The sequence below is a fragment of the Pristis pectinata genome, chromosome 7 (assembly GCF_009764475.1).
Source record: "Pristis pectinata isolate sPriPec2 chromosome 7, sPriPec2.1.pri, whole genome shotgun sequence".
NCBI classification, from domain to species: Eukaryota; Metazoa; Chordata; class Chondrichthyes; order Rhinopristiformes; family Pristidae; genus Pristis; species Pristis pectinata.
In genome coordinates, this window is record NC_067411.1 from 39,100,145 (window position 1) to 39,113,242 (window position 13,098).

The 13,098-nt window shown below is 40.8% G+C and overlaps 1 protein-coding gene across 3 annotated transcripts in view; it reads right to left on the bottom strand.

Annotated features, from left to right (window-relative positions):
• The window catches only part of unc45b (unc-45 myosin chaperone B), a 47,370-nt gene that overhangs the window by 29,618 nt on the left and 4,654 nt on the right, over nt 1-13,098 (bottom strand). For all 3 annotated transcript variants that reach the window (XM_052019914.1, XM_052019913.1, XM_052019915.1), the window contains 7 exons: nt 12,401-12,437; nt 10,976-11,151; nt 8,611-8,700; nt 7,368-7,535; nt 4,820-4,988; nt 1,800-1,970; nt 249-420 (listed from right to left, as the gene is read on the bottom strand). In XM_052019914.1, coding sequence (XP_051875874.1) covers nt 249-420; nt 1,800-1,970; nt 4,820-4,988; nt 7,368-7,535; nt 8,611-8,700; nt 10,976-11,151; nt 12,401-12,437 — 983 coding nt within the window. The remainder of the gene's footprint in view (nt 1-248; nt 421-1,799; nt 1,971-4,819; nt 4,989-7,367; nt 7,536-8,610; nt 8,701-10,975; nt 11,152-12,400; nt 12,438-13,098) is intronic.

A 13,098-nucleotide genomic window follows, 5' to 3' on the forward strand; every position in this document is an offset into this window, starting at 1 on the left:
TTTTGTCAGGACCCTTGCTCCTCCAGCATCATCTTGTTTTTCATCTAGATTCCAGCATCTGCAGTCCTTTGTTTCTCTGACCATGACAGGAACCACGCTTCAGTCTTAAAACCAAGGGTTCAGTATAAGCAGAATGAGTAATAACACATTAGCGTATCTCTGCCACAGATAATAGAATTAAACATTAGGTAACAGAGGGCTGATCCACTGACAAACAAGAGTAGCTTCCACCCCGATATGCCACTTACGTTACATATCCCTCACAGATTTTTCGGAAATTTGCTCTTTCCTGATCGTCTCGAAGATCACAGTAAAGTTTGTTGAGTAAGATGGAGGCAGTAAGGCAGGTGTTCTCAGTCAGGGGCAAGCAGTTTGGCATTTCGGGGAATTGCCCTCCTACTTTCAAGATCTTCTTCAAACCTGAAGATGAAATATTATTCTTGAAATGGATACAGAGAGAAATTGATTGGCTTATGGGTTCCTCAGGGGTTTCTTCTATAGAGAGTACTGCTAAAACCACATAACTATGGTAACTGAAATTAAAGTGTTTTGCAGTTCTTTTAGTATTTTGGAATGTGTTGGTCCTCCATTTCCAATCTTATGGGTTTCCCCAATTGCTCCACCGTTGACAGCTGTGTCTTCATGAAGAGTCCTGATGAAGGGTCTCAGCTGAAACGTCAACTGTTTATTTCCCTCCATAGACGCTGCCTGACCTGCTGAGTTCCTCCAGCATTTTGTGTGTGTCTTCAGCTGCCAGGCTCCTAAACTCTGGAATTCCCTCCCAATATCTCTCTCCTCTATTCAAATGCTCCTTGAAACCTGGCTATATGAGTAGGCTTTAGGACATCTACCGTAATATGTGGGTCAGAGGCACTTTTTCTTTGATAATCTGTCCTATTGACTACTTTAGAAAAGCTATGTAAATATAAGTTGCTGTCATAGTTGTTGACTTTTAATTGTCCTCTTAAATGGCCCAGCAGGTCATTTGTTTCATGGGCAAGTTGAGATGTACAACAAGTGTTGGCTCAACCAGTAACATCCCTATCTCATTAATAAAAATAATAGCAAAGATGAGCTGCTGGAGGAACTTAGCATGTCAGGCAGTGTCCTGTCGAGGGAAATAGACAGTAAATGTTTCAGGTCGAGACCCTTCATCTGGACTGGGGCAGACCAGTCCAGATGAAGGACCACAACCCAAAACGTCAACTGTCTTTTTCCTGCACAGATGCTGCTCAACCCACTGAGTTCCTCCAGCAGTTCGTTTTTTTGCTCCAGATTCCAGCATCTGCAGTCTCTTGTGTCTCGAAAAAATATCCTTATTTGGACCTTCACAGCTCCTCTGGAGAGCTCAGGTACCAATCTCAGTATGGACACAAGGAGAGGAATTTACTCCAACAATGCTCCAGTGACCCTGAAGCTTCTGTCCCCACACACTGGGCAACATTACTTCATAATGTAGTATAGTGGCACGGTAGTGTAGCAGTTGGCATAATGCTATTACAGTGCCAGCGACCCAGGTTCAATTCCGGCTGCTGTCTGTAAGGAGCTTGTATGTTCTCCCTGTGTCTGCATGGGTTTCCTCCAGGTGCTCCGGTTTCCTCCCACATTCCAAAGACGTACAGGTTAGGAAGTTGTGGGCATGCTATGTTGGCGCCGGAAGCGTGGCAATACTTGTGGGCTACCTCCAGAACACTCTACACAAAAGGTGCACTTCACTGTGTGTTTCAATGTACATGTGACTAATAAAGATATCTTATCTTATCTTAACTTTGGAGACAAATGATGAAGAGTTTACTAACCTAAATCAATAGTCTCCAAACTTTTGGTGTTATCTTTAATGGCCAGGTCCTTTCGAGGTACATTTCTAATCAGTAGGTTGAGAGCCTGATCCCGCCCATGTCCTGAGACACTAGGGTGAACCAACATTTCGAGGAGACGCGTGATTACCATCTTCACATCCTTTGATGTATCTGCAGAAAATAAAACAGATTTAGATCCACAAGGAGGAAGAATTCGTCTTTTCTCAGTCATGACAAACCTGTACAAAGATATAAGCCAGTAGTGATCCACTGAGGCGAAGTCAGCTAATTGTATAGAGTAAAACCAAGGGCCAATTCTCATGCATGTTTAACATTCGTGGCCAAAGGCAAAATTATTCTTCTGGATGCCATAAAAACAAACTTGCCAGGTCACCTGTACAGTCAAAAACTCAAATATTTTATGAAGACAATGTGGTGATTTATTAGAACAGAACGAGACAAAAGGGACTTCAGTTGAATGAAATAACAGAAGAGGCTGGGATTATCAATTATGGACCTTGTGTAACACATCGGGCCCAAAGGTTGTCAGTTCAAATCCCATGCCAGCTCCAAATCTAGACTCCTCTGTCAGAATTGAATTGCCTCACAGCCACTTTCTCAAGGGCAATTATGGATGGACAGTAAATACTGGCCTTGCCAGCAGTGTTCACATCCCATAAATTAATAACAGTGAACAACTTTCAGAAGGGAATTGGATAAATAATGGAATGGGAACAATTGGCAGGGTTTTGGTGAAAGAGAGAGAAGAGTGATTAATTAGAGGTCATTCAAAGACCTCTAAATATATAATGGGCCAAATGATTTCCTTTGGTGCCTGATGATTTTATCAGATACTAGCTGTTTCACATATTGATTCAGCAAAAAAAATTTAAACAAACAAAAACTGATTTTTTTATTAAGTAGACAAATTCAGCAAAACAAACAGAGCAATACAGATTATAGGAAGAGGAGTGTGATGTGGAGAGAAACTGTTTAGAGGGGAGAGGTGTAACAAAGATACAGGTTCGAAAAAGTTACAGTAAAACACAAACAAGTATGAAGAAAACATTTTATAAATGGTATCTTCTGTGGAAAAATAGCTGTTATAAGACTATCGAATGGACCTTTTGTACGATAAAGATGAACTCTTGACTTCACAGTCTACCTCGTCATGGCCCTTGCACCTTATTGTCTAGCTGTACTGCACTTTCTCTATAACTATAACACTATATTCTGCATCCCATTATTGCTTTTCCCTTGTACTACCTTGATATACTTATGCTTTGAAATGATCTTTCTGGACAGCATGCAAAACAAAGTTTTTCACTGTACGTGACTATAATAAACTGATTACCAATTACAGGACAAACAATAGCAAGAAAGGTTAAAAAACATACAAGTACACTATCAGGGAATATGGATCTGGTGGGGAGAATTACCCAGATAAGAGTGTCATAGAAAGTCAACATAGAACATTACAGCACAGTACAGGCCCTTTGGCCCATAATGTTGTGCTGACATTTTATCCTGCTCTAAGATCTGTCTAACCCTTCGCTCCCACATAGTTCCCCATTTCTCTATCATTCATGTGTCTATCTAAGAGTCTCTCAAATGTCCCTAATGTATCTGCCCCCACAACCTCTGCAGGTTGTGCGTTCCACGCACCCACCAAAGGTTAGAAGCACATATTCAGCGCAGAAGCTATAAGTCATTTCTGAGGTAGTGAAAAGACACTACTCAGCAGGTTAGGCTGCAACAGTACAAAGAGAAACAGAATTATTGTTTTGGCTAAATGACCTTTCCTCAGAACAAATGATGAAAGGTCAATGACCTGAAACGTTAACTTTGTTTCTCTTCCCAAGGTCACTGCCTGACCTGCTGAGTATTTCGGCATTCTCTGTTCTTAATTTCAGATTTGCAGCATGTGCTGTATTTTATGTTTGTAGCCATGGTTAGGCCCTCAACATTCCAGGCTGTAGGATCTTTAGAAAGAACAACAAACTGGCAAAGGAGAAATTGCCAAGGCTTATCAGCGAAGCTTGTGGTGGAGGGGATGGTGACAATCAGTGCTCCCATTGTCACCAAATGGGATCAGAAACCATTAAGACAAATGGCTTGGGGCACTACAAATGTAACCAAATAATAAGTAATCTTTTGCCATGTAGCAGTGTTATGCAAGTAACAACTAAATCATTATCTGATTGTCATTATCACCTCTAAAATCATTGCCTAATATGTTTTAAAATGAGTATTCTCCTTTAGTTGGATCTATAATAGTTCCCCGAAAGTGGCGTCACAGGTAGACAGGGTGGTGAAGATGGCACGCTGGCCTTCATCAGTCAGGGCAATGAGTAAAGAAGTTGGGATGTTAGGTCACAGTTGTACAAGATGTTGATGGGGCAGCATTTGGAATATTGTGTTCAGTTTTGGTCACCCTGCTATAGGAAAGGTGTCATTAAGCTGGGAAGAGTGCCGAAAAGATTCTTGAGGATGCTGCTTAGACTTGAGGGACTGGATTATAGGCAGAGGTTGGGCAGACTAGGACTTTATTCCCTGGACCGTCGGAGACAGAGGGGTGAGCTTATAGAGGTGTATAAAATCATGAGGGGCATAGAGAGAGTGAATGAACGGTCTTTTTCCCAGGGTTGGGGAATCAAGAACTAGAGGGCATAGGTTTAAGGTGAGAGGGGAAAGATCTAATAGGAACCTGAGGGGCAACTTTTCAACCCAGAGGGCTGTAAGTATATGGAACAAGGTGCCAGAAGGAATGGTTGAGGCAGGTACAATAACAGCATTTAAGATATATTTGGACAGGTACATGGATAGGTAGGATTTAGCGGGATATGGATCAATCCCGGGCAAATGGGACTAGCTTAGATGAGCACCTTGGTTGGTATGGACAAGTTGGGCTGAAGGGCCTGTTTCCTTGCTGTATGACTCTATGATTCTATGACTCTATAAGTAGATCAACACCTCTGTTAGCATTATTTTCAGTATAATCCTGAGACCCAGATACATACCAAGCACCAGCGCTTCATCTTTCCCATGATGTTCCTTACTATCTTTGCCTTCAAAGTTATCCAGAATGGTCTGGAAGAGGCTAGATGTTGCCAAAGCAATCTCTTCATTGTCCAAGGCCATGAGACTGCAAATCTTATCCAGTTCCACAAAATGCATCACAGCCAATGCCTACAAACATAAAATTGTCATCAGATTAGTATACAACCCTCCTAATAAAGAAGGCACATAGACATTGAGCAAACATGAAATAGGAGGAGGCAATTCATCTCCTCAATCTTCTGCCATTCAACGTGATCCTTGCTGATTTTAATTCACTTACCTTGACTCTGTGTTCTTAATACCTTGGTTAGCAAAAAAAAAACAAAAATAAGGTAAGTTACTTTCTCTATTTGTATCAGAATTGGCCAGTTCTGCACTAAGGTTACCCACCTGTAACAATGAAGGTAGTTTCGCTCTCTCCACAGACTGCCTGATCCGCTGAGCATTTCCTGCATTTTATATTTGGTTTCAGGTCACAGCAATGCTCTGGCCTGCATTTTGCAATTTTTACAAGTCCCTTTTTTAGTTTTCTCTCTTTCTAACTGCCCTCATTAATAGATCAACTAGATAGTTTCATTAACAGTGTATCACCCTGGCAACCTTGACCTCACCCTTTGAAAAATAATTCCTTCACCTTATTTACCTCTTTGCCTCCCTCTCTGTGACTTAAAGCCAATATTTTCTCTCTTTCCCAATAAACAGTCCTCAACCTGAAATGTTAACTCTGTTCCTTTATCCGTAGATGTTGCCTGATCTGCTGACAGATTTCAAAAATCAAAAAGCTGCTGGAAACAATTTAAAATTATTGAGTTGGAATCTACTGCATTATAGAGAGAAAGTTCCACACCTAGATTTTACAGGAATAGTTGAATTCTCTACTGAATGGCTTGCCTGCATTTGTTCTACATAGTTCTAAGACAATTTTCCCTCTAAGTGGTCCACCAATTCCTTTCAAAGCCTCAGTCAAACCATCACTTAATCTATCATATTCCAGAGACAAGTCTAATTCCTGTAATTTTTCTCTGTCAACCAGCCCTCAGTAGATGGGTGACACTGGGGGAAACTATGCTGCACTATGTTCAAGGCCTATTCATCTTTCCAAAGGTGTGATGTTCAGAAGAATGCACAGTTCTCCAGGTGAGAGTTAACCATGCTTTGTGTAGTTCTAGCAAGATTTCCACTTTATTATGTTCTCGCCCTTTAGTTATAAAAACCACAACCCTGAAGTCTTCTTGATTGTAATTTTATGAAATGAAGTCGAATGGGAGGTTTGTGTGAAACATTAGCACCAGCGTACTGCTATGCTGAAAAATTAGGGCTTACCTTTTTGTTTTTTTTTATTATAATAACCCAAAAATTACCCCAAGAAGCCCTTTTTAAAAAGTTTGGGATGTATTAGGCTAATAAAACTGTGTCGGTAACACATCTGAATATCAACTATGCATCTTGCTTTAAGAATGTTGTTTACCACGATGTAGGATTTGTGCATAGACCACTGACCAATCACATTTGATGATGGATGTGTGATAGAACTTGCTGGACAATGGTGTTACTGTATAATTTGAAGGGTGGCACTGGCCCAGAATAGTAAAAATACAGGCAGCAATGGGTAGCAATGAACATGCAGGTATTTGTTATTATCATTGCCAATTTATTATGGAAACTGAAAGTTGGTTCATTTTGCCTGAAGTTTTTTTGTGATAGGCATTTTGCTAAACAATGATAAGTCACAGAGTCATAGAGTTGTACAGCACAGAAATAGACCCTTCGGCCCACCATATCCATGCTGACCTTTTTGCCCATCTACACGAATCCCATTTTCTTGTATTAGGACCGTATCCTTCTATGCCTTGCCTATTTAAGTGTCTGTCTAAATCCCTCTTAAATATAATAACCAAAAAGAGACTCCCCTGTAATGAATGTTATAGGAAGGATGTGGAGGCTTTGGAGAGGGTGCAGAAGAGGTTTATCCAGATGGATTAGAGGACATGTGCTATAAGTAGAAGTTGGACAAACTTGGGTTGTTTTCTCTGGACCAACGGAGGCTGAGGGCAGACCTGATAGAAGGTTATAAGTTTATGAGAGGCATAGATAGGGTAGACAGCTGGTATCTTTTCTCCAGTGTCGAAATGTATAACACTAGAGGGCATGCATTTATGGTGAGAGGGGTTAAGTTCAAAGGAGATGTGCAGGGTGAGTTGTTTTGTTTTACACAGAAAGTGGTGGGTGCCTGGAATGCTCCACCAGAGGCAGTAGTGAAGGTAAATATGATAGAAGCATTTAAGAGGCTCTTAGATAGGCATATTAATGTACAGAGAATGGAGGGATATGGACATTGTGTAGGCACAAGGGATTAGTTTAGTTAGGTGTTTAATTACTACTTTAATTAGTTCAGCACAACATCATGGGCCAAAGAGCATGTTCCTGTGCTGTACTGTTCTATGTTTAAAAAATGAAAAACCCAAGCCATCCGTAATTCTATCCAGTTCTACATGAGTTAATACTCACTCTTGACTTGTGGCGACTGCACATGCCTGAAAGTGTTCTGATTGCAGCGAGCATCATTTCGGGCTTCTTGGTTTCAATAAGCTGGAGCAACAGATTAAGGCCATTGTTTCTGAAGATCCTCTCAGCTCCTGCATCTTCCCTCGCGAGTACAATCAAGTTATTTGCAGCCTGGTAGAAGAAATCACATTTATAGGAATATACATTTTTCGCAGTTATGCAAAGTAAATGATTCATCAAGCATACAAAGGGTATCATAAACTGTCTACCTCATCATGGCCCTTGCACCTTATAGCCTACCTGCACTGCACTTTCTCTGTAACTGTAACACTATATTCTGCATTCTGTTGTTGCTTTTCCTTTGTACTACCTCAAGGTACCGATGTAATGAAATGATCCGTGTGGATGGCATGCAAAACAATGTTTTTCACTGTACCTCGGTACATGCAGAAATAATAAACCAATTTATCAATTTATTTTACCCGTGAATGATAGATTTTTTTGATTTTCATTATTTAGGTTATTAAGAAGCCTCTTAATAACCCAACTAATAAAAAATCAAAAAAACTGCAGATGATGGAATTCACAAATAAATACAATAAATGCTGGAAACACTCAACAGGTCAGGCACAATGTGCAGAAAGAGAAGTTTAACATCTCTTCTGAAAGACAGCACATCTCACTGTGTTGCCTACATTGCTAGACAGTGGGAAGAGGTAGTTATGAATGCCAATATCTTCATAGAGCTAAAATGAAACATTAGCATTTTTATAGTTCATCTCATGACCTGAGGAACTCACGAAGTGCTTTATAGGCCGTGAAGTATTTCTGAAGTGTGGGAACATGGCAGCCAATTTACACACAGCAAGCTCCCACTGGACAGCAATGTGAGAGTGACCAAATAATCTAGTAAGATCAGCCAAGGGAACAGAATTGGCCTTGACTCTGGGCAGAACACCCCTGCACTTCTATGTCCACCTGAGAGGGAACTGGTTTAATATCTCCTCCATCTCCAGCAGAGCAGCATTTACATAGCATCTGCAGTGGGCCTTGAACTAACAACCTTCTCATTAAGTGGGGAATATGTAACCAAATGAGCCACAGGATAATAACTCTGACTTTATTGGAAGTCGACGTAAAGAGATGGTTATAATTGATAGCGATTCAACACTACCAAACAAAGACAAATTTCTCCCCCAGTATCCCATCTTCAAGCAAAGAAAATCAGTCTGAAATTTGGACAAACCTTTTCCTTCCTTTCTTTACCAACATTCTCATCCAGTAAAACCTCAAACATCCGTTCCACTCTCGAGTCTGTAGAGAACTGAATTTTTAGCTGTTGAAATGGAACAGTATATCATTATCACTTGAAAGAGAGTGAATCAAACATTTAATTTAATGACTTAGTCAGACTTTTTTGCACTCTCCCTATGAGAATGAAAATTCCCCCACGATCTGAAAACAGGGACAAGGAACCATTTTGATGTAGGTTCTCCCAGAGTGGGAATGAGGCATAGCAGGAGTTCATAATTTCCAGATTGGATCATTGTTGTATACATCAGGCTCACTCCCACACATTCAGTAGACTGCCTTAGGGTTTGAGACTGCTGAGAAATACAAGATGAAGTTATATCAAACTTACTGTGAAAAAAAGTCCCGACAGCTCTGTGCTGGTATTTACACCCCATACAAGCTCCTTCTAACATTTCTTCATCCCACCCCATTACCAGTCCCTTCTTCTCTATTTATCTATCCTTCTCTGAAACACATCTGTGTTATTAGCCTCAGTCACTCACGTTATTCACATTTTCCTGGATAAGGAAATTTCTCCTGAATTTCCTATTGGATTTGTTAGTGAGTGTATTTATATTTATGGTCCCACTTTTTGTCTATATCTCAAGGCGAATTGTCTCATCCATGTCTGCCCAAAGAACTCTTTCATAATGTTAAAGACATCTCTCAGGTCATCTCAATTTTCTCTTTTCTGGAAAAAACAGTCCCAGCCTTGTCAATCTTTTTTGATGGTTATAACTTCTCAGTTCTGGTCTAATTATTTCCCAGTCCAGTGGTTCGAAATCAAATATAGAGACCAAGCTGGTGCACAGTGCTCCATATGTGGCATAGCCAATATTTGATGCATAACTTCACAGCATCCCTGCTCTTGAATTCTCTCTCCAGAAATGAACCCCATGGTTGGTGCTCTGTCAGCATGGAAAAACTTAAATGGCTGCAACAATGTTGAAATGCTTACTTTGGCCATAAGCCAATTAGGGCTAATTCTATGCTTTTTTTTCTGTGCAAATTAACTGATGGTTGTCGAACATACAACAAACTGAGGGCAATGTTCCACCTACTGTGATGCTGCAAAATATTTAGTACAATAAACTTGCACTTGTAGTAAACTTGTAGTTTCTTTCAAACGCAAAGCAGTTTACAACCAATTAAGTATTTTTGAAATGTAGTCACAGTCATAATGTAGGAAATGTGGCAGTCAATCACACTGTAAGCAACACATTATAACATAATTTTGAAGAATATTTGAAATCTTCACTATTATGTTAACTCACTGGTTTTCAATTTACTTTGAAAAGCAGAATCCATTTCGGTCTGAGGTCAAATCAAGTTTATTGTCATGTGCACAAGTACGGTGAGGTACAGGTACAATGAAAAACTTTCTTACAGCAGCATCACAGGCACATAGGTACAGACAATACACAGAATATAAATTATACATAAATTATACAAGACAGTGAAGAGATAAAAAGACCATGCCAAAGAAGACATTAGTGCAAAAAACACAATCAGAGGCAAGTGCATGGTAGTGCAAGAGGTGGTCTGTTGTGTTCCATTGCTGAGGTAAGATTAGGATTATGAATGGCCCAAGTTACATAAAGTAACAGGTTTTCCAGTGGACTTGGATGTGTCCTAGTCCAATATCACAGATTATTGTCACTGAATTATCGGTGAGCACATTTTTGATGGACATCTTCAAAACTATTCAATGATGAGTTAGATTGTGTTTGATTTGGCCCATCACCCATGCTTGCTTCCTGTGCTGTTTATTTTATGCAGTTCTTTGGGTCTGAGTTATTGAGGGCCATCTCTTGCCATCTCACAAGGCCAACTAGGCCTCAGATGGTGGCCACAGATCACCCTATTGGCTTGCTGCCATCAAAGGCCTTCAACTGCTTTTAAATGATCAGAAATGTTTAAAAACAGTTCAGAAGGATTAAGTTATAAAAAATAAATCTTTAAAAATGTGTAGTACATTTGCTGAAAAATTCAATTATGTGGTAAAGATAATTTAGAAACATTAATCATACCTTTTCAATCAAGGTTGACAACCCTGTGCAAGTGAATGGGTTGCAATACAACTGCCAATCAGCCCTGCCATAAAGCTAAGGAGACAGAATGTGAAGTGGGAAGTCCAACAGCAGAGTTGGAGACCAGATGCAACGGCATCTGATCTTCAGTTTGTTCCTTACATCCGCCTTGCAATTTGCAGGCAGGGATGTCAGGAATGAGCTGACCCATGCACTGTAGCCAGCTGATGATTCTCTATGAAACAGCTGGCTGAAGATGAGCACAATTAACACTCCACTAACTCTCACCTTCTCTTGAATATCATGATTCAGGCGCTGCAAAGTTTCCTGAAACATTTTGTTCTTTGGTTCCATCGTCGCACATCTCTGGGCATCTTTAAAAGCTTGATCCAGTTTCCCCAGCTTCTCCAGTGCTTGACTACGCCTGAAGAGAGCTTTGATGTCTGATGCGTCCACATCAATAGCTGCCAGAAGGAGGAAATTATTGCTTATTCAGGTAAATACCTCAGTTTATTACTTGTCATGGCACTGAAACAACAACCCATTTATAATACAGAAAGCTAAGTGGCCCAAAGTGCTCATTAGAGTATTAAACAATTAAAATTTGATGGTCAGCCAAAAGGGGAGATGAGCAAAGATGACCAAAGGCTTGGCAAAGAGCAATGTTTTAGGGAGTATTTTAAATGAGGACAGAGAGGCAGGGAGATTTAAAGAGGGCATTCCAGAGTTTAGGGCCTTGCCAGCAGAAGGCATGGCTGCCAATGACAGATTAAGTATATTTGAAAGTGTGCAAGAGGCCAGAATTGAAAAATTGCAGAGATCAATGTAGGTGAGGGCACAGCAGGATTTGAGAATTAGGCTGAAAGTTTTAAGACAACAACCTTTCCCTCAATGTCAGCAAAACAATAGAGCTGGTTATTGACTTCAGGAAGGGGGCCGGTGCACATGCTCCTGTTTACATTAACGGTACTGAGGTCGAGAGGTTTGAGAGTTTCAAGTTCCTAGGAGTGAACATCACCAATAACCTGTCCTGGTCCAACCACATTGACGCCATGGCCAAGAAAGCTCACCAGTGCCTCTACTTCCTCAGGAGGCTAAAGAAATTTGGCATGTCCCCTTTCACCCTCACCAATTTTTACGGATGCACCATAGAAAGCATCCTATCTGGATGCATCACAGCTTGGTATGGTAACTGCTCTGCCCATGACCGCAAGAAACTGCAGAGAGTTGTGGACATAGCTCAGCACATCACGGAAACCAACCTCTCCTCCATGGACATACTTCTGGCTGCCTTGGTAAAGCAGCCAGAATAATCAAAGACATCTCCCACCCCAGGCGTTCTCTCTTCTCCCCCCTCCCATCAGGCAGAAGATACAAAAGCCTGAAAGCACATACCACCAGGCTCAAGGACAGATTCTATCCTGCTGTTACAAGACTATTGAATGATTCCCTGATACGATAAGATGAACTTTTGCCCTCACGATCTACCTCGTTGTGACCTTGCACCTCACTGTCTACCTGCACTGCACTTTCTCTGTAACTGTAACACTTTATTTTGCACTCTGTTATTGTTTTACTTTGTACTGCCTAAATGCACTGTTGTAACGAATTGATCTGTAGGGATGGTATGCAAGACAAGTTTTTCACTGTACCTCAGTACATGTGACAATAATAAACCAATTTACCAATTGATTGGGGATCACAAGACTTTACCTTTGGAAGCATCTGATGCAGCAGGCACATAATTTTCCTTGAAAGAGAGAAAAAATGTGAGGTTATGAGCAGATTCTTTTAAGAGTGTAACATGAATTGCAATGCATTTCATTCTATTACAGGAGTAACGTGACCCAAATAAATAACATATTTTGTGAAAAACATGCCAATTCCATTCACGATCCCAATGCAAAAAGTGAAACATGCAGCAAACACTAAATCACAAATGGAGATACAAGAGAATGCAGATGCTGGAATCTGGAGCAAAAAAAGAAACAAACTGCTGGAGCAACTCAGCGAGTCAGGCAGCATCTGTGGAGGGAAATGGACAGTCGATGTTTCCGATTGAGACCTTTCGTCTGGACTGAAAGAGAGATGGGAGATAGCCTGTATAAAGAGGTGAGGAGAAGGGGTGGAGCAAGAGCTGGCAAGTGAATGGATCCAGGTGAGGAGGGGTGATTGGCAGACGGAAAAGGGAAGAGTGGAAATAGCGACAGAGGCTGGGAGGTGATAGGTGGAAGCAGCAAAGGTCTACAGATGGTCCCTTCCCCCTACTGCTCCCGTCTGCCCATTCCACCTCCCTTATTTGGTTCTCTGCTCCACATTACTTTCCTATCAAATTCCATCTCCTCCTCCCTCCATCACCTGCACACTATGCCTACACAGTGTAGAATCTAAACAGTCACTAGATTAATTCA